General features: G+C 59.8%; 1 protein-coding gene across 1 annotated transcript in view; it reads right to left on the minus strand.

The window, feature by feature from the left end:
- Positions 1-21695, minus strand: part of PPP2R2C (protein phosphatase 2 regulatory subunit Bgamma) — a 68122-nt gene that overhangs the window by 12014 nt on the left and 34413 nt on the right. The window contains exons 2-5 of the mRNA XM_087817088.1: positions 15237-15334; positions 14265-14430; positions 12717-12829; positions 10155-10332 (exon numbers count right to left, since the gene is read on the minus strand). Of these exons, the coding sequence (XP_087673214.1) occupies positions 10155-10332; positions 12717-12829; positions 14265-14430; positions 15237-15334 (555 nt within the window). The remainder of the gene's footprint in view (positions 1-10154; positions 10333-12716; positions 12830-14264; positions 14431-15236; positions 15335-21695) is intronic.

Here is a 21695-nt window from a genome sequence, read left to right on the forward strand (position 1 = left end):
CGCTTCCCCACGCTTCCGCATCTGTAAAATGGGCTAATAGCTCTAACCTCGGCTTCACTGTGAAGATGAGAAGAGGCAGGGCCCCTGGCGCACTGCCGGGCGCATCTCAGAGCCCAGAGCCCGTCGTCGCCGGTATGACATTCACGGCCCAGAAACCCTGGGACCCCAGCTCCTCCTCCTCCCACCCCAGGCCGCTTTCTCCCCAGTAGAAAGGGGCGTTTCTGTAAACACGAGAGTTTATAAAATATCAGAAAAGACGCTGAATCTGCGATCAGAGGCGCCGAGGAGGGGTCTGTGCTCATGTTAAATCCTGCTCCCCCGAAGCACAGTGCTAACCAGAAACCTAGAATCACAGGAGCTGCATTGCCGGTGCCTGAGCGGTTTCCCTGGAAACTGCGGTTCTCTGCACGATACGGAGCAGAGATTAAATCACGAAAAACGAGCTGAAGGCTGAATGAGAGCGAGCCAAGATGTGTGGCGCTCGTTCCATCGGCACCAGCCCTGCCCCCCGACAGCCCAGCGCCCAGGTTCTCACAGCCCGGCCAGCGGGGGCCCCTCCTGCCAGGGACTCCGCCCTGGCCGGTGTGGCTCTGCGGTCAGAGTGTCAGCCCGAGCACCAAAGGGTCAGGGGTTCGATTCCTGGTCAAGGGCACGTATCTGGGTTTCAGGCTCGATCCCCAGCAGGGGGCATGCGTGGGAGGCAACGAATCCATGTGTCTCTCTCACATCAACGTTCCCCCTCCCTCTTTCTCTCTCTCCCCCCTCCCTTCCACTCTCTCTAAAAAATCAAGGGGAAAAATACCCTCCAGTGAGGATTAACAAGGGGGGGGGTTCTGGGTGCAGTGGGTGCCAGGGAAAGGCAGGTGTGACACACAGAGCCTTCGCTTCCACATGACCCTGGAGGAGGGAGACAAAACCATGTCACGGTCAATGTGTGTCCCTGAATCCCTAGATCCGGAGCCACGCCTGGCAGCCCTGGGGCCGCACAGCACCCTTCAGGACCTGGCCACCTATCCGGGCAGCTCCGGGACCCCTGGCTCAGCCGCCGAGGACCTGCCTGCCTGCTGCCCAGTTCCTCCGGGTGTGAGAGGGACTGGTAACTGAGTGGGGCTGTCCTGTGGAGCCCCCTCGGTCATATCACAGAGCAGAGGCCTGAAGATGCCTCCCGCCAAGGGATGTAGTGAGAAGGAGCCTCTGTCGGTAACACAATTACATCCCCAACTGACACTGCAAACACCCCTCCCAGACTCACATCTGTGGGGCCACGTGCCTGGGAGCTCTGAGGCACACGGTCCAACGCTGACCGTGAGCAGCAGCTTTGACTTCGGCTGTGACTGATGCTGGGGCGAAAGTCAGGGGTTCTGGCCCAGGCATCCGGTCGTTGCTCCCTCTGAGATGTTCAGTGACACGTGCAAAAGCCGTTTCCATCCTGCAAGCCTGTCTCCCCCACTTGAAAAATGAGGGGTCGGGCGTGACCCCAGAGTGCCCTTTCCTTTCCAGGATTCGCCCCCAGGGGGCCTCTCCTTGGTTCAGGACCAGCTGCAAGCACCCACCTGCAGCCGGGCCCACCTGCGGATCGTGCTCTGCAAGGTTCACGGCAGGACCCACCTCCCTGGGGAAGCAGCGTAATTACACTGCCTTGCGAGCCCCTCCCCTGGCAAAGCTGGATGAATTATTCATGCTCTACTTTCCCATCTAATTACTCCAACCGTCTTTTGTGAAACTTCCAATCGCACTTTGGCAGCCAGGAGTGATTTTCCCTGCGAGGGACGTTTGGCAGCCAGAGGAGCGGTCACGCAGGGGTGAAAACGGGAGAAGGCAAAGTCACTCCAGCCCCACACCCTCCGCTGAGCACAAGGTATCTCTCTCTAGCACAGTGGGCCGAGTGGTGCCCCCCAAAGGACATGCCCACCTCCTAGAGACTGTGAACGCAGCTTTATTTAGAAAATGACCTTGTTAATATAACCATGTTAAGGACCCCAAGATGAGATCATCCTGGATTCGGGTGGGCCCTGAGTCCAATGACAAGAGTCCTTACAAGAGACACCCAGAGGATAAGACACATGACAGCCGAGGCAGAGACTGGGGTGACGCAGCCACAAGGGATGCCTGGGCCACCAGGAGCTGGAGGAGGCGGGGAGGACCCTCCCCGGAGCCCCCAGAGGGAGCACAGCCCCGCCTGTACCTTCATCTCAAACTTCTGGCCTCAAGGCCCGGGAGGGAACAATTTTCTGTTGTTTTAAGCCCCTAGTCTGTAGAAATTTCTTGTGAGGACCACGGGAAACTCCACCCCCAGGTTGCCTCCCAGGAGCTGGGGATAATGCCATGGGCACAATGCCAGTACCATGGACATCTCTCTCTTCACCCATCCAGGCCGCCTCTTTCACTTGAATTGTCTTAGCAGCCAAGCCCACGTCCAACAGCCTCCGTCGGGGGCTCCTCGCCTGCAGACCCCTGCCTCTGGCCGTCCTCCCAGCCTCGGCCCCAGTGACCTCCCTGGGCGCCCAGTGCCCTGCTTGGTGGCCTCCTCGCTGTCCACAGAGAACTCCAACACCTTGCTGGGCCTAAAAGACCCCTCATGATCGCCTGACCACGGCTCGGGCCGCACCTTGCCATGCTCGGAAACGGGGGTTTGTGCTACCTCAGAAGGAAGTCTGACTCCTGCCAAGGACACAGGAAGGGAAGGAGCGGAACCCAGGCAGGGCTCCTGCCGAGTCATCAGGTTCGCAGAGATTTTTATAGAAACTCCTTCGCCTTCTACCGCCAAGGGCATCGCCTGATGCCCCGAAGCCGGCTGCAGTCGCACCAGCCCTGCGCACCGTCGCGGCCCTTAGTCCCGGAGCTGCGTGGGTCCCGCGTGGAGGGCCCGTGAAACGTCAGAGGGGAGGTCACTGGGCTCCCAGTGGCCCTGCTCCACTGAGCGGAGCCTCTGTGAGCCTCGGTCCCCCTCACCTGCACGGGGCACAGGTACAAACGGCCATCACTCATCCACTGGGCAAATTTCTACCGACCACGAAACTGTCGAGCACGTGAACCGAGTAAACGTGGCTGGTTCGTTCTGCGAGGAGCTCAAGTGAGGCCTGAGTGGGGAGCAGCCCATAAACTCCGGGGAGCACACAAACAGTAACCGGCGTCAAGAGGGGCTTTAGTGGTGATGCAAGAGATGGCTCTGCAGACACTACAACTATCCAAGCGAGGGGACGCGTCAAAGCCCCGGAGCTGGTGAGGGCAGTGCCCCTGCAGAAAGGGACCCCGTCTTACCCCGTGAAGGACGGGCCCGGGCACACGGAGGTGGCAGAGCAGAGTCCGGCTCCCTGGCTTCCAGCCCGTGCTCCTCCCTCTCCCCTCTGACTGGGAGCAGCTGCATCTCCACAGGACACGCAGCTCCCGATGGGGTCAGCACCCCCAAGGGCACGACTGCTGGGCCTGCTGGACGGTGCACCCCGAGAGCGGGCGGGGCTCAGGGATGAGAAGGACGTGGCCTTGGGCTCCATCGCTGTGACTGAGCGAAGCCGGCTTTACCCTGATGTCTCGGCAGGAACACGCTCTCAGGAAGGGAGCGGCTGTTACCACGGTGACGGCCGCGGAGGCCCGAGGACGGATGCAGCGCTGCCGAGGGCCACGAGGGGCCTCCCACACGGGCCGCCGGGGACGCCGGGTGCGCAGGTGCCCTGGCAGGCCTCCCACGCACGGAGGCGGCCTCGCTGGGGCACAGCCAGCAAGGCGGCTTTTCTCCCAGCAAATTCTCTGCAGAAGATGACCCGGCTACAAGCACGCGCTGGAAGCTCTCAGGCCAAACCACGTCGGGCTGTACGGGAGGGGTCCTGGCAGCCCGTGCCCGCCTGTCAGCTTCGCCAGGCTGCCGTGGCAAAACGCCACAGCTGGTGGCTCTCACAGTTCTGGACACTGGAAGTCCAAGAGCAAGGAGTCAACAGAGTTGGGTCCTTAGGGGCCTCTCTCCTTGGCCTGCACGTGGCCACCTTCTTGCTGTGTCTCCACGTGGTCTCTCCTCTGTGTGCACATACCTAGTGTCTGTGTCCAAATCTCCTCGTATTTTTAAAAATATATATGTTCTTATTGATTTTTAGAGAGGAAGGGAGAGGGAGAGAGAGATACAAACATCTATGAGAAGCAGCAGCAATTGGCCGCCTCCTGCACACGCCCTCCTGGGGATCGAGCCCACAACCCGGGCATGTGCCCTGCCTGGGAACTGAACTGGTGACCTCTTGGATCCTAGGTCGATGCTCAACCACTGAGCCACGCCGGCCGGGCTAAATCTCCTCTTCTTAGGAGGACCCCAGTCATCCTGGCTTAGAGCCCATACCAATGACCTCATTTACCTTAATCACCTCTCAGGCCTTGGCTTATTGCCTCCCTGCAGTCACATTCTGATGTCCTGGGGGTAAGGACTTCACCATACAGCTTTTGGGGGTCACAATTCAGCCCACGACGGCCTCCTTCCCTTCTCCGCCCAGGACCTCGACAGTGACAGTGCGATCTGCTCAGAGAAGAGCCCAGGTTGCTGGGGGCAGGCGGGCCCACGGGAGAGGGCCCTTTCTGCATAACTGCTCACTGCACAAGCCCCCGGACACCCGTGCGTGTTTTCTCCGCGTGGTGAACCAGTCTGTACACTCCGACCACAAGCCAGGTTCTATGACTCCTAAATGCTCAGGCAGGAAAGAAAGCATTGGATTCTGAGTCACAAAGACCAGGACCTGGCAGTCCGACCCCGCCATACAAAGCTGTGTGACTTACAGGAACCTCCTCAGCCTCTCTGTGCCTTGCTTTGCTCGTCTGCAGGATGGGTTGGTCTACCGGCTTTGCAGGGCTGTAACAAGGGTTTAACGAGATGACACATGTCCAAGGCCCTAGCACATGGTTAGTACTTTCAGCAATAATTTAGTTAAGTCAGAATCAGAGCCTTTTTCTTCCTCCAAAGGAACAGAAAGTGAAGTGCGCTGCGGAAGCTGCAGTGTCGTCACCGTGGGGCTTGTGCGGAGCTGCATGCCCAGGTTCCTAAGGGCTGGGGGAGGCCTGAGGCGGAGCAGAGCGGACACGCTCCCAAATGGCTGCCTTCTGCGGGCTCTGAGAAGGGGCAAAGCAGCCCCATCCCGACTTCCCGGGCTCCTAGCCCAATAGCAAAGCCATCAACCCGATTGATGCTCCAGGAGGGACACTCAGGGTGCACACGGGGGGATTTTAACAAGGCCCGGAGCTGGGCTGGAGACCTGGGGAGGGGCCGCTGAGGCAAAGGCAATAAGCCGAGGCCTGAGTGAGCGGCGTTACCTGGCGAGGGCCGGTGCGGGCGTGTTGCACGGACATGACAGGCAGGGGGAGGCTGAGGCGCTGAGAGAGGCAGGCGGCCGGAGCACTGGGGGGGGGGCAGGGCTGCAGCCTGGGATCGATGGGTTTAATCAGGAGCGTGTTATGGACATGCCACGGGGCCTGCTGGGAAGGGATGGGAAGCGCCAGAGAACGGCGCGTCCCCACCATTAGAGGAAACGTCAGAAACCCAGCTGCGGGCCCGTGCACCCAGCCACCTGTGTTACAGAACGGCCCCGGTCTGCCCGGTAATGGTGTGAAAAGCGCCTGCTTCCCCTCGGGATCTAAAACAAAAGCCAGAAACACCATCCCGGCAACAGGGCTGGGTGGGCAGCCTGAGTGACCAGCGCGAGGAGGGGCTGGGGCCAAGCGCACCCACTTCTCGGAGCTCATCTCGGGAGTGGGAAGGACGACTGCACCACCTCCCCGAGGGCCCAGCCGGCTCCCAGGCTCTGCCGCGTCCCAGCCGGGCCCTCGGGGCACGCTAGTTACACCTTTCTGCGGCTCGGTTTCCTCCCGTACAGGGGGGTGTTAATAAGGCCTACTCCTCAGTGTCGCCGAGATTAAATCGGTTAGTAAGTTGCAGGTGCTTAGAACGCCGTCTGGCACAGAGTCGGTCCTCGGTGAGAGGCGCGGGTGGTGCGGGAGGGGGTGAGGGTGCCCGCCCCGCAGGGCCGTGCCGCTCCCAGCGGCGTCAGCACCGTGGGCAGCACTGTCTCCCCCTCAGTCTCGCTCGGTTGCCGCGGAAGTTCTGGGGCCTTCCTGAGGCCCCAGAGCAGCAGGTTCAAGGTTCAATCACAGGTTTTCTGAGCAGAAAACTGCTTTTGAGGATTCAGACTTGGGGCATTTCTGAGCAGATGGACCTGTCTCCTTCTCTGCACAGTGGTTCTGTGGGGGCATGAAGCGAGACAGGCCGGACGGGGCCAGTGTGGGTCGTGGGTCTGCTTGCCGGCATCCCACCCCCCCCAGCCCCAGCACTGGAGGCAAACCCACTGAACGGATGGGACAGAGAGGGTCAGAAAGGCTGAGTGACTGGCAGGTCGCTCGTGAGTGACAGAAGCAGCTTGGACCCCGGGCTCTAGGTTTTCCGGGCAGTGGAGAGCCTGGCAGCTGCAGGGGCCTTGGCCGGTCCCCTCCATTGTCCCCTGCTTGCGGGACAAGCCCGGGCCTCAGGCCGCTGTGTGCTGGAGCTTGGGAGCCTCTGCCCCTGCCTGCGGCCCCGCCACCCAGCCTCACTCAGGACCTGCTCCCTCAGCGGGAATTAGACACTGTTCCAGGCTGAGGGCCGGCGTAATGCCAGCCTCCACCGTGAGAAACCCCTCGGGGGAAGGAAGCTCAGTCTCAGCTTTACAGCCCTCCCTTAATAAAAATAAAGCAGAGGCCCCTTGGCTGAGGCCGCCTGCGCATCTTTACCTCGAAGATGCATCGAACTCGAGAAAATCACCCAGTGCTGCCCGACGGTCTCAAAATGTTGGTATTAAAGCATGTGAGGGGTGGTTTAAAGAGATGTGGAGACGGCACTGGGCCAAAAAAACAGAAGATGCAGGAATTTTGAGAGCCAGCCTTAAATAGCCCAGGGGGCTGTCGTTTAAGACGGAAAATAATGCCGGCCGCCTGCTGGGGCCTGAATAGTCCCGGGCCCTTTATGTGACCGATTTCATTCCTTACAAATGTCCTTACCTTAAGGAATTTGGCCCAGTTTATACCCGTGTAAACTGACAGCCCAGGAGGTTAAGCGATGAACCTGAGCCCCGGTGCTCCAGACCCCAGCACCCAGGCTGCGCCTCTGCAGTGTCTGGGAGCCGAGTGCCCTGGAGCCCGGACTTACAGGGAGGTGCCTACATCCCAAGGCCGGGTGGAAACCGTGAGCCTCATCGCTCCAGAGTCACCATCTTCAACCCTCACAAGCACCTACTATGTGCTGGGCCCTGCACTGTGTGAGGACACAGAGACGGCACAGACTGGGTTCCTAATGCCAAGGGTTTCACCAGAAAATGGGAGAGGCGGTCATATTAACAGACGAGGAGAGCCCAGTGTGGCAGGGAAGGGGGCCAGGCTGGGCCCAGAGGGGCTCTGACCAGCCAGGGAGGGGCACAGAGTGGGCATGGCACAGGCGACCGAGCAAAGGGGGCAAACAGGAGCCAGCCCGGCTATGAGAGGGAGACGGATGGTCAGAGAAGGACCAGCAGGAGGCAGAGCACTGGCCCCGCCCTGGGACATGAAGGGACGCCCAGTGGCCTGAGGTGTGGGCAAGCCTGCTGCCCAGGCCCCGGGGGAGGTGGGGGGCCAGTCCCCAAGAGCTGCAGGACACGGGGGAGCGGCTGAGAGGTTTAAGCAGGGGGCTGACGTGGTCACAGAGGGGCCCGTGAGCCACTCTCAGGGCTCCGCGGTGGGCCGGCGGGCTGGGCAAGGTGGGATTCAGGCAACGGCCAGGCAGGAATGGTGTGGCCGGAGCTGAGCCTCTGACGGGGCTGGAGAGGACATGACTCCAGAGCCATCGGGGGAGAACGGCAGGCCCTGGCACTTCTCTTCATTCTGCGGGCGACGGAGAGGGAGGATGGGGGGCCCCTAACAGGAAGCCTTGGGGCAGGGTAAGGCACTGCTAGCTTTGCTCCTGTCAAACGCTCAAAACAATGCCCATTTTCTCCCCTGTTAAACAAAAATTTCCTTTCTCTTTAAAACCTTTGCTAAAAATTAATTCTGCTTAGGTGGAAAGTGTTACTGTTTGGACACAAGGAGATGGTAATGCAGCAGAAAATTCCCAGAGGCCTCGAGGACTGAACCGCAGCCTTGGGACAAGTCAAGGCACCGGAGAGCCAGAGTTAGAGGCGCGGGGCCCCCAGGTCCCAAGTCCCCCGGGAGGTACCTGTTCACAGGGTGCCTCAAATTCGGAGCAGCTCCCCAGCTCGGCGCCGGTCACAGCTTTCTGGCCTCCCCCCGCCCCGGAAATGAAACACCTTTCCTCATCACTCAGCTGCTATCTGACCCACCACCGATCGCACCTGCAACCCACAGTCCTGACACCTTCCCTGCCAGCAGAGGCTGGGCTCCAAGGGTGGTGCCAGGCCCCCTGTGTCCTCTCACTGGCAGACAAGCAGCAGCAGCAGGCCACGTGGAGGCCACTTGCCGGTGATTCCCTGATGAACCAACCGATCTGATCAGGGGAGCTCTGCGCGGTCACCACAGGCCCTGGAGACTCCCCCAATCCCTCCGTCGGCCTCACTGGCACTCAGGTCTACAGCGAGGGCTGCGGGAGCCCCACTCCGCACCCTGCAGCAGAGTAACACACTCGCTCCCGCTCCTCCATCTCTAAGGGCCGGCGCTTTTACATCTGGTCAACTAACAATTCATTTTCACAAAATGAGAGGCTCCACACAGGCAGGGTCTGCAGCCAGGGAAGCCCCCCGGTTCCCAGGGAGACCCCCAGTCCACCGATGCTCCCTTCCTGTCACTAGCCCTCACCTCGGCTGACTTAGCTCCAGAGTCAAACATTATTTCCACTCCCTTGCGTCCACCGTCCACCCCATGTCCTGGCAAAACCGCTGCCCTGGCTCTCTCCCCCCGGCCACGCCTGCAGCCTGGGCCAACCACGGCCAGAGGCAAAGGCGCGCCACCAGGCTTGCGGGTCCGCTCGCTCGCACGCCACTGATCACCTGCTGGCCTGCTGGACCTTTTACTGGTTTATTACGTCAGTGGTTTATGGTCCATCGGCTCCAGGAGGGAGGGGCCTTGGTCTAACTCAAGCGCCGGAACAGCGTCTCCTTGACATACACCTGGGTGGTGGTCTTCAAAGAGCAGCCTGGTGTCAGAGCTGGAAACGCAGGCTCGGGGCTGGAGGTGTGACGCCTGCTAGGAATGGCTCTGAGCAAGTTCACTTGGGCTCCCTGTGACTCAGTTTCCTCATCTGCAAAGGGTCAAGATTGTATCTGCCTCGGGGTTGTTGTGGGGATGGAATGAGTTCATGTTAACATGTGTTAATGCTGGACAAGAGCCTCACTGTAATGATGATGATGATGATGACCAGTCTTCAAAAGAGTGACAGCTTAGGCCCGGCCGGGCGGGGCTCAGCGGCTGAGCATCGACCTAGGATCCAGGAGATCAGGGTTCGATTCCCGGTCAGGGCACATGCCCGGGTTGCGGGCTCCATCCCCAGTGACTCTCTCATCATTGGTGTTTCTATCTCTCTCTCCCTCTGTTGCCCTCTCTCTGAAATCAATAAAGATATATTTTAAAAATTTTAAAAATAAATAAAGAGTGACAGCTTAGCACCTACCGGCTCTGTCCACTGCAGCCCTGCTGGGCCAAGCCTCAGTCCTGCCCCAGGCCCATGCTCATGTCCACTCCTCACCAGTGGGTGGGCACTGAAGTGAATCCTATTGCCCCTATTGCCCCAGACACGGGGCCACCAAACAGGGCCCCCCAACTCCATCCGGCTGGGCTCCTGACACCCCAGTTGTCACTCTAAGCGCTGGGTGGGACCCCAGGGGGGAGGGTCCAGAGGAGCCGTTGGTGGACGGCCTCAGGTGGGGCAGCGATCCCTCCTCCCCCAGGACCTTATATTCTCCTCTGTCCCTGGTGAGGTCCTAGGTTGATGGGGGTCACAGCCACCCTGGAGGAGGCGAGGGGCCAAAGGTAACCCTCACAGCGTGGTTTTAAAATGCTCATAATTAACTCAGCAAGGCCTCACGTCTGGGCTTCATTCACACACTGGACACACCGAAGATGAAGGAAGCGGAAGCCCCCAAAGCGGCTCGCTCACAAGCAAGCCAACCCCGACCCCCCGCCAGAAGCCGCCGTGGGGGACGCTGACGGAGCTGCGGCCAGAAGGATACTGAAGCTCCTGTCGGTGATGGCCAGGTGCCAGAGGTTGATGCGCAGGTCGTCCGCCGACATGTACGTCTCACAGTCGCTGTTGACGGAAATGGAGTTGATGTGGTAGGTGTGGCCATTGGCAAAGACCCTCCGTGGGCTTACCTCCACCATCAGGTCCATGGGCTTCAGCACAGGCACCTACAGAGCAGGGGGCAGGTCAGAGCAGGGCCACTGCAGGGGGCAGGCCACCGGCCAGGCGGCCACAGCAGGGCCACGTGATCGGAACCAGGGGCTGGAGTCCCCCGGCGGGCACCCGTCCCGCATGTGTCAGAAACAAGCAGCGCCAGTGGCCAATGCCCATCACCGCCAGCCTGCGGGAAAGCCCACCTCCCTTGCCTGGCCTCCTGGGGTTGGTTCTGAGCCACTATGGGACTTTGAATAAGTGACTGAACCCCTCTGCACCCCAATTTCCTCATCTCTAAAATGGAATGAGAAGGTGCCAGGGCAGAATCAGCTGACTCTCCGCCAAACATCTGCATCCCCTCCACCAGGGCTGGAGGACGGTGTGGCTGCCCGGACAGGGAGGGACTACACTTCCCAGCGGCCCTGACAGCGGGCGTGGCCACGTGGCTGGTTCTGACCAATGGGGCGTGAGCACAGCGATGCCTGGCACAAGGGCCCGGGTGGTAAAGAGGTGGGGGTGCCTTCTCTACCCTCTTTCCCCTGCCACTGAAGGAAGGGGAGGACCCCAGCTTTGGGGATGGAGGCGCATGGAATGGAAGGAGGCTGTGCCCCTGCAGAGCAGCCGTGTGCCAATCGGGGACACCCACATTGCACCTTTCTAGGAGCGAGGAATACATTTTGCGCGCCCGGCCCTGCAATGCCGGGGTCATTTGTAGGAGCCGCCAGTGCTAGCCTGCCCCACGGGGCCTCCCGCCGCGGAGGACTGTTGTGAGGAGTCCCTCAGACAGCGCCGGATGCATGGCTCGGCTTCCCTCCTCGCCCTCAGCCTGGACCGCTCGCCCCCTCTGGACACCCAGTGAACCCTGACTCCTGCAAGATCCAGAGGCAACTGCCCCCCGAAGTGCAGCCCTCCTGGCAGGTAGGGGTGGCACACCCCCTGGACACCCCAGCACACCGCCCACATCTCTATTAGGGCTCAACACACACTGCTGGGCGTCATTCCAGTGAACTGCGAGGTCTTCAAAGGTGTAAGGACAGGCGGACAGACAGTCAGGACGTCATCGGTCTCTCCCAGGCCTGGCCTGGGCGTGATGCTCAGGAAATGGTGGCTGGCACCGCCATCCCCACGTCACCGGCAAGAAGGCTGGATGCCAACACGAACCTGACTTGTCTAAGTCACGGGGTCAGGAAATGACAGGGTCGGGAGTGGAACCCAGAGTGACTGTCCCTAAGGGTGTCCTGGTGGGAAGGTGCAGCCCGAGACCTGCCTGCAGCCCCACATCCTGCCCTGCCACTCGCTGGTGTTCCCTGCACCGGGGACTTCATGTCTCGGGCCTCAGTTTCCTTTCCTGTAAAGGGGGGTGAGGCTGGTGCCTGCTCAGAGTTAAGACAGTGCGTTCCGTCTGTGCCGGGCGCCTCCCTGTCCGAGAGGAGGGGCAGGAAAGGCCCACGTGCCTCCCCCTCCTCAGTTTACAGTTACGTGCCGTCGCAGGATGTGTGCGACACACAAGAAAATCTCAGATGCTGGGAGGGAAAGAAAGGGGATTCCCGCGGCCATGGCTCTGCCGCAAATGCCAGGCCCATCAGGAGGTGATAACTGCGTCTTTCCCACCAGAGGAAACCCTTGTAGACTTTCCTGGGGCTGGCTGTGGGGGTGGGGCACCATCACTCCCGTGGCTCTACGTCAAAGCTAATTGGCTTCCCCGCTTGCTCGGGATTTATTTGTGTAATTTGCCCGCCGTTTAGAGGCCACGGTGTTTAAATGTTTATTTCTCCTTCTTGGGAACAACACTGATCGTTAGTTCATATTTGTGACAATCCGCTGGAGGCTTCCTGGCGAGCCAGCGAAGTCATTTCAGAAAAAGTGAGGAAACTGAGGCACAGAGCAGGGAAATGCCCACCCCCACCCAGGGGCAGTGCGTGGAGTGGGGGGCGGTTTGCGAACCAAAGGTGATCTTTTAAGCTGAGCCTCCGTGACGGCTGCACGTCCCAGCTCCAGGCCTCCCTCTGCCCCTCCGCACAGGGCTCGGGATCCGCTCCGCCCAGCCCACGGTTCTCCTCCGGCTCTGCCCCTCAGCTGGGCAGCTTCGGGCGAGTTCCTGACTCTCTCTGGGCCTCAGTTTCCCTCTTTGTGTAACAAGGGGTTGCAGGACTTGCTCTCCACCCTCAGCGGCCGCTGAGAAGCTCCGTCCGGACTTGCAGCACCTCCCCCCGTCCCCGCGAGTCCAGGAGAGGACAGTCATCCCTCCTTGGCTGGGGAGGAAACTGAGGCACAGAGCAGCCAGGATCTGAACCTGACTGTGGCTCAAATCTCAAGGGCCCTTCGAGGCCCCAAATCCTCATCACTGAACGTAGGAAACGGACCTTCCCGCCTGCGGAACCCCGCGGCCGCGCCTCACCTGCAGCGACGTCACCGTGGACAGGTCCTTGAGCTTCCCTTCTTCGTCTTTCAGGTTATAGCCCTCAGGCCTCTTATCTCGTTCCGTGATCTTCCACAACTTGATAGTTTTATCTGTAAAAGCAGAACAGCGTGAAACAAGACCCATGGTGAACACGATGGAACATCCACCCTCGTACCCTGGACACAGACGTGCGACCCAGAGGTTACTCGGCCACCACCTGTGCTCGGACACATGGGTGCTTCCCAATTCCTCCCATATAAATGGGCGCAGTGAACATCCCTGCGTGTGGGACGTCCCTGCATGTGGGACATCCCTGCGTGTGGGACGTCCCTGCGTGTGGGACATCCCTGCGTATGGGACGTCCCTGCGTATGGGACGTCCCTGCGTGTGGGACATCCCTGTGTGTGGGACGTCCCTGCGTGTGGGACATCTCTGCGTATGGGACGTCCCTGCATGTGGGACATCCCTGCGTATGGGACATCTCTGCAAATGGGCCATCCGTCTGCCTTCTCTAGCCAGTTAGCAGCCTCTACACTGATTTCCAGGAAGACGGCGCGGACGCGCTTCCCACATCTGTCAGCCCTTCACTGGGGGACAGCAGCGGGGAGCCCGTGTGATTCCTGAGCAGCGCCCTGCCGTCCGGCACACAGCACACAGCTCTCCAGCAGCCTCACTTCTCTGGACTCCCACCAAGAACATCCAAAGAGTAAGCTTGAGGAGCTGTGATGGTTAATTTTCTGTCAGTTTGGCTAAGCTACAGGTACCCAGATATTTGGTCAAATGTGTGTGAATGTCCCTGTGAAGGTCTTTTTAGATGAAGTTTAATCCACAGAGTAAAGCATTTCAGCCTCCCTACAGTGGGTGGGCCTCCTCCAAACAGTTGAAGGCCTGGAAAGAAAACAGACTCAGGCTGCTCCATCGGCTCTTCCCTGGGTGTCCTGCCTGCCCTGCGGGTTTTGGACTTACCAGTTTCTACAACCACATGGGCCAAGTCCTTAAAATAAAGCTCTCTTTCTACACACACACACACGCACACACGCAACGCGCACACACGCGCACATGCACATGCTCCAGCACATGCACATGTGCACACAGGCACACACACATGCCCCAGCACACAGGCACACACACGCGCACACACTTGGGTACCCACACACACACACGCACACGCACATGCTCCAGCACACGCACATATGCACACAGGCACACGGGCACACACACATGCCCCAGCACACAGGCACACACACGCGCACACGCTCGGGTACTCGCACACACGCACGCACATGCACATGCTCCAGCACATGTGCACAGAGGCACACATGCACAGAGGCACACACACATGCCCTGGCGCACATGCACACACATGCGTGCACACTCGGGTACTTGCACATGCACACGCACACACACGCCCATGCTCCAGCACATGTGCACACATGCACAGAGGCACACACACATGCCCTGGCACACATGCACACACATGCGCGCACACTCGGGTGCACGCACATGCACACACACACGCACACGCACACGCAGGCGCCGCCTCACCGTTGGTGGACAGCAGGGAGTGCGCGGCGTTCTGCTGCGGGAGCCATTTGATCTTGTTGATCTTCTCCTCTATCTCCAGGCTCTTGAGATAATCGAACTCGGGCTCGTGGCTCTGGAAGGTGCTGTAGACGTCGTACTCGCCCTGGCTGTGGGGCGCATTCTTACTCTGCAAGGAAACCCGGGGGCTGGGCTTCAGGGCGGCAGGTGGGTGGGAACAGGCACAGAGCCGGGCCGGGGTGGGTGAAGCCCAAGGAGGGCCCGGCGGCCGTGGCGATCGGCTGCCCCCAATGCCCGGGATCCGACCAAGGGTCACAGGAAACCTACTCTTTAAACCTCCTTGCTGTGTGGCTGTGGTCAAGCCCCAGCTCTTCCTTTGCCTATTAGCAAGGGAAACAGTAACGAGCGAGCTCATGCCGGACACTGAGCTAAGTGTGTCTCACGCCTCATCTCCTTCAATCCTCGAGGCCCCTGTGTTGGCTGCCATGGCTCTCCCCATTTTACAGGTCAGCAAGTGGAGGCTCAGGGGTGACTGGACCTGCCAAGGCCACGTGTCCACTAAGTGTAACTCCCTCCGATGGGGTCCGTCTGATGCAGAGGCAGAGGCTGAGGCTGTGACCACGACGGTCACTGGGGCAAGGGCCCAGAGCCCAGGGCCAAGCAAAAGCGCCAACCCCGGCCTGAGGGCCGGCCCACAGCTGCAGAAGAGCCCTGCGCCCTCCCAGCGGTGGCCAGACAGTGCCAGCTCACCCAGGCTCGGGGCAGCAGCGGCTCTGCCTGTCCTGTTTCTCTGGGGTCCAGGACACAGTGAGCAATCAACAAGCACCTACTGAGTGGACCCGGAGGACTCCCTGCCCCAGCGCACGCTCTCCATGCAGCTCTGGGATCCCGCTGGGAAGGAGGCCAGTTTCCCCAGGGGGGACAGCAGGGGGCACCCTGCAGGATAAAGCCCCCACCCTCCAGGGCCCGCCATACCTCTGGTTCCCGCTGGAAGATGACGACCCGGCCACCCTTGTCGCCTGTGGCCAGCAGCTCTCCCGTGTGGTTGAACTCCACAGTAGAGATGATATCGGCTGGGGGAGGGGACAGACAGGAAGGCAGGGCTCCTTAGGACCCGGTACTGTGCCGGTCAACAGGACCTTCCACCTCACACCCCTTCCCCCCAGAGCAGGGCCACCATCAGGCAGCAGGGGCCCGAGGGGTGGGGAGCACTGACAAGGGGCCAACTGCCCCGCACCCTGGCTGCAGGACAGAGACGGGTTCTTGGGGGGCTTTACTCTCCTGCCTCCTGCCTCCTTCCAGGGCAATTTGAGGGTTTCCTCCTGTGCCAACCAGGTGACAGGGATGCAAATCTGACACTCACCAGCCCAACTCTTCAAGCCAGTGAGACCAACTATACCCCTCCCTGCCCCCCACTCCCCATGGAGGGGACCCCCTGTGACCTTCACAGTCCTGCTGGGGAATCTATAGTCCCAGGAATCTCTAATGTGACTTTAACACAATGGACCTACTTTCAAACAAACCAGAGATCTGACCATGCCTCCCCGGGGCCTCAGGTGGGGCACATAGCTGGCCCACCTCCTGCTTTGCTCTCCTTACATCTGCCAGGGTGACGGTTCACCTGAGTCATGGGGTGTCTCTGCCCAAAACTCTGCACTGGTCCCCAAACCGAATCCTGGCCCTGATCCCTCCCAACCCCCCTCCTCTGTGGCCGTCCCCACTCTCAGGTGATGGCAGCTCCATCCTTCTGCTGGCTCGGCCCAAGGCTTGGAGTCACCCCAACACCCTCTCCCTCTCTTCCTACTGGCCCTTCCCTGCCTCTCCCACATGGGTGACCGAGGCAGCCTCCTAGGCTCTCCTGGCTCCCCCCCTGCCCGGCTGCAGACTAGCCTCTACACCAGAGTCTACAGCGAGAGGGAGCTGGCTCCAAAGCTCCAGGGGCTCCCTTTCCTACCTCAGAGTAAAGCAAAGGTCCCAGGGCGGCCCAAAGCTGTTTGCGACCTGAGGTCCCCAGAGACAGACCACATCAGGAGCCCAAATCTCCCCCCTCTCCTGCACCTGCCCACAGAACCCAGCACTGCTGACCACCGGGTGCCAAGTCACCTGCCCCCACCCGACTCGGCTGGGCCCTGTGATTTGCTTGGGACTGGGGCACACGAGCAGACAGGCCACCGACCTGGGCCTTGGCCGCTGCCGGGAGAAGGACCTGCCCAGCCCAGCCCCTGGGCCCCAGGGAAAGGATGGGGTCTTGGGTGTGACAGACCCCAGCCAAGCCACCCCAAGCAAGCCCAGACCAGCGGAATCAGCAGGTGCACGATTAAAACCTTCAGTGTCCAGCGCCAGGGAGCTCTGTGATGTTAACCCAGTGAAAGGCAACGGACCCCTTCTCCCAGCCCCCCCTTCCCCTCCCCACTCCCCACCGGTCCACCCGGCTCTGGGCTCCTTGCTTTTCTCAAAAGCACCGGCTACCTTTTGTCTCCAGAGCTGCTCTCTTAGCCTCAAAGTGCTTTTCCCGCTTTTATTCAATAAACGCATTTTCCATTCCAATCGGTGGCTGCCCCACCCCCACTGGCCCCTGAGCCACAGGTAAATGCCAGCTTAGCCCGGAAAGAAAAGAGGGGGGAGGTGTTTCGGAAGCAGATGGGCGCGACGTGTCCATCTACCTCGAGAAAAGCACATCCCATTAAACTTAAGAACAAGACAAGACAAGGGGGGCAGCTCTTTGGGGAGTGCTCTGGAGTGTGCGACTGGGAATGGCCAGGCCCGGCTGCTGACACTGCCCTGGGGGGGGGGGGGGGACAGCCTGTCCCGGCCCAGAGACAAGGAGAGCCTGGTGCCAGAGCCGCGGCCCGGCGTGCTGGGGGTCCCAGGCGTGGCACTGGTGCTTGCTATTTCCTATCATCACCCCCTAAGGGGGAAAGCGCAGGATATAAAATTGTATATAAAACGTTTTTAATTATATAGACCAGTGATCACAGCCACGTCAAATAGCAAACAAACCGGGCAGAGAGAAAAAAACCTGGAAGGGACTTTTCCCCCATGTTAGCAGAAGAGGCTTTGAGGTGACTGAAATTAAATCTTTTCCCTTCCCTTTCTGCTTTTCTGTCTTCTAGGTTTTCTGTAGTGAATGTATATTTTAATAGCTCTGCTGAGGTAGAATGGGTGTGCAAGAAATGCATGCATTGAATGTATATGGTTTGATGAGTTTGGGCATATGCATAATTTATATTATTTTTATGATGGAGAAATAACAGTGCTATTAAATTAGAGTGGCAATGTAACCATCGGCACCCAGAGCCAGCGTGGTCCATAAATGCTGGGCGGTTACCACAGTAACAGACACTGAACGTCCGCAGGCAATTTGCCATGTATACCTCAGTTTCAGACTCCTGCCTCCTCTGACTCTCCAGCCACCGAGGGAGATGGGACTGAGATTTCTACTGGCAGCTGGGGAGATGGAGTCCCTGCCTGGCGACAGCCCCCTGAGCTGTTCTAGAGCCAGTCAGAAGTCCTGGTGGGATCTGGGCTCCAGCACCTCAGCTGCGCGGCCATGGGTTGGTCACGCCACGTCCGCGAGACTCAGTTTTGCCATCTGTAGCATGGGTACGGTTGCATCTGCCCAGGATTAGAAGCTCCCGTGAGATGATAGAGGCGAGAGGGTTTGGGAAGAAGAACCTCTGAGTTGTTTGTTACACAGCAGCGCCGGCTGAGACATCACAGCGCCTTCAACACATACATGGCCGTCCCGTCCAGCTCTGCCGTGTATGTTATCACCGCTTGTTAGAGGTGGGGAAGGCATTTAAAAAGACTTTCCTGATCAGAGAAAGCTCAAGCTGTGGACCAGTTTTGCAGTGGGATGCGCACTCCCCTCCCCCAACACACATGTGCCTCATCTACGCTGCGCTGACCACAGTGCCGCCCTTCAGGGGTCACCCAGGCTGTTCTGACCACTCCCCAGGTCTCAGCTCAAGTGTCGCTCCTCCAGGGAAGCCGCCAAGTCCTCCACGCCAACATCTACTTCCTTTTTTTGTATCCCAGAGTCGCATGCTAGGCCTGTGACAGGCCTGGGGATGGGGACAGTGTGAGGCAGCAAGGGGACAGAGGCTCCGTCCCCAGCTTCAGCAGAGGTGCCCTAAGGAGGGGGCAGAACAGCAGAGGGAGTGAGTCCCGAGAGCCAGGACTGTGTGGGGCCCCGAGAACCTGCTCCCAGACTTGGGGACGCCTGGGACCAGAACAGGTCAGAGGAACAGCTGACCCCCGGGTCCTCCTGTGCACTGTGCAGTGTGTACTCCACTGGTTTCTAGTATGTTCACTGTGTTATGCAACCATCCCCACTAATTCTGCACGTTCCCACCACCCCGACGAGAAACCCTGGGCCTCAGCAGTCACTCCCACGCCTCCTGGCACCGCGGACGTGCCTCTCCCGGACGCTCGTGTTAACTGGAGCCACGCCACTGTGGCCTCTCACTCTGCCTCACGTTTGCGAGGTTCGCCAGGTCGTAGGGTAGCCATTATCAATCCTCTTCACAGCTGAGTAATATTCCACTGGGATCACGACGCATTTAAAGACAGGCCCCGTTCCCTTCCAGAAGAATCCCAGTCCCCTGAAGAGGGCCTGGGGCAGAGGGGAGCCTAGAAAACCCAGTCCCCCGAAGAGGGCCTGGGGGGAGCCTAGGAATGGCCCCTGACCCTGACCATGGTTCGCACACCTCTGCCAGCTGAGGGGGCAGCCAGAGCCAGAGAAAGTGGGGACCAGTGCTGCCCCCTCGGTGGGTGCCCCACAAGGCCCAGGGCTGTGGCTGCCAGCTCCCCCTGCCAGGCCAGACAGCCCCCGCTGAGTAGCTGTTGGCCTGGCCGGCACAGAGGCAGATGGGCCTGGGGATGGGGCTGAGCAGCTGAGGGTTTGCCTGTGGTGACCAGGACCCAGCCAGGCCGCGGGGTTTGAATCTAGGCCAGGTCGGGTTGTGCTCACAGCAGCGGTGACGCCCCAGATCGGGCTCCAGCACAGCCCTCCAGGGGCCGCCCCTCAGTCAGACCCCTGGGCCCTCAAGGTGGTCAGATGGCTGAGGCCAGCAGCTACAGGGTCAAGGTGACGGGGACCGAGAAGCCCACCTGCTCCCTGCTGCTCCCTTGCCACACAGTCTCCTGAAGCTCCCACCACACAGTCCCCTGGCTTCCCTCCTGCAGACGGGGGCTCCCAGGGTCCCATCCAGACCCTTGGATCAGAGTCGATGGGCCCGGAACCTGCAATTGACAAGGCCCCCCGGGGTGTGCTGAGGTCTGACAGCCACTGGTGAAGCACTGACCACGCTGGGACGGGAGACCCCACTTTCACGGCTGCCCGATTCTCAGCAACTTACAGACACTCTCTGAGCCTGCTCTGATCTCTGAAATGGGTCTAACGCTGTCCTTTCAGGGTGGTCACGATTTCATGACACAACAAATATCAAATGCCTGGCAATGGAAAACTGCTCAAAAACTGTTAGCTGCAGTCGGTACTAGGTTATTATGATAATGCATCCAAACCAGATCCAAAACTCTCTGGATATGAGAGGAAGGGGGGAGGTAAGAATTAATAAATGAGACAAAGGCAGAGAGAGAGTTTGAGATGTGGGGATTTTGCCATTAGGGTCCCGGCTTTGCATCCTACCCTCTCCCAGCTGTCATTTCACCTCTCTGAGCCTCAGTTTCCCCATCTGTGTGATGGGGACAAGAACTGCCCATGCTGGAGGGGTCTGCAAACGGTACTGTGCTGTCCCTTGTCAGGATGAGGGGCCGCTGTGTGGAGGAGGGTGGGGGCCTGGGGCTGATCCAGACCGACGGCCGGCATCCGGGCAGCTGGCCTGGGCTGGCTCGGTCCTCCCCGCGCTGGCTCCCGCAGGCACATCCCCGGCGCAGGACACAGCCGGCTCCTCACACCCCAGCCGGCAGGCGGGCGAGTGGGGCCAACTGGCCTGCTGACAGGACACCTTTCAGGCCTCATCACATCAGTGTGTCCATCAGACCCCTTGCCAAGCCTGTGTCTGTTCTCGGTGTGGAGGGAGATGGGCTCGGGCACTGAGCTGGGTGCTGAGGTCATGGTTGGCAAAGCTGGCCAAGCCGCTGTCAGCCTCGCCTGCCCCCGCCCGGCCTGGGCACGCACCTCCATGGAGAGTCCCAGGGCGCCCCCCGCCTGGTGCCCTGCGCCCCGACCACTCAACCCCTCCTCCCACCCAGGATCCCTGCTCCCTGAGGCAGGACAGTAAGAAGCGAGGGAAGCTCCTTGACACGTGGAATAAGGGAAACTGAGACAAAATCATTAAGGCCAAACAATCTGAGCAATTTACAGCCAGCTGATAAACCACAAGGTTTTATCTTCCCCAACGAAGGACACTTAGGAGCAAACGGTTACACATTCCAGACCGTCCTGGGGCAGACCGGCCTCGGTCCCTGTTCCTCTTCAATGACATTCTTGATGACGTTCTTGAAAAATGAAACTCACCAACCAGAAAATAATCCCTGACCCCTCTATTTTGATGAATCAACATCCTGAAGGACACACCTGAAAAGCTAATGAATATCCTGTTAGGACTCTAGCCTGAGACTTCCCCTAGGATTCCAGGTGGCGGAAGAAAAATAAAAAGCTTCAAGACGCCCGGCCGGTATGCTCAGTGGCTGCGCGTTGACCCATGAACCAAGAGGTCGCTGGTTTGATTCCCGGTCAGGGCCTGTTCCCAGGCTGCAGGCTCGATCCCCAGCAGGGCCGTGCAGCGGGCAGCCGATTGGTGATTCTCGCTCATCATTGATGCTTCTATCTCTCTCTGCCCCTCCCTTCCTCCCTCTGAAATCAACTAAAAAAAAAAAAGCCTCAAGACCAAGGAGCCACTGAGGCCTCTCACCAGAGCCCAGGCCTCGTATCTCTGCTGTTTTTCTCCTAAACGCTACGTGACCCCACGAGACTCGCAACCAGAGGAGCAGTGGGCAGCAGCAGCTCGACCCGGGCTAACCCCCGGAGCCTGTCTCCGAGGCCCCCTTTCCCTGACTTTCTCTCCCCTGTTGCTTCTCCTACCTTAAGCCCTTCCTTGGTTTTACTGTCTCCAGCTTTAATAAACATACCCTCACAATCACCCCGCAGGAAGTCAAGCACCCACACACTGCGGCGGGCCTTAGGCGGACCCCCCGGGCCCAGACCCCGCCGGTAACGCTCTCCCTCCTCCCGTCCCAGCAGACACGCTGCACCTCCACACGCGGCCCGGAGCGAACCAGACACGGAGACCCCGCCCTCAGGAGGCCCCAGCCTCCTGGGGGAGTCAGGGGTGTAAACAAGAACTGAGTGGCGCGGCCAGTGGAGGGAGACACGGTAACTGAGGGCCCAGCCAGGGGTCAGGGATGGCTTCCAGGAGGAGGGGGCAATGCGGGTGGGAAGGGGCACACGTGTGCAGGGCTGGAGCCCCC

The sequence above is a fragment of the Miniopterus natalensis genome, chromosome 1, assembly GCF_054644295.1.
Source record: "Miniopterus natalensis isolate mMinNat1 chromosome 1, mMinNat1.hap1, whole genome shotgun sequence".
In the NCBI taxonomy this organism is placed as follows: Eukaryota; Metazoa; Chordata; class Mammalia; order Chiroptera; family Miniopteridae; genus Miniopterus; species Miniopterus natalensis.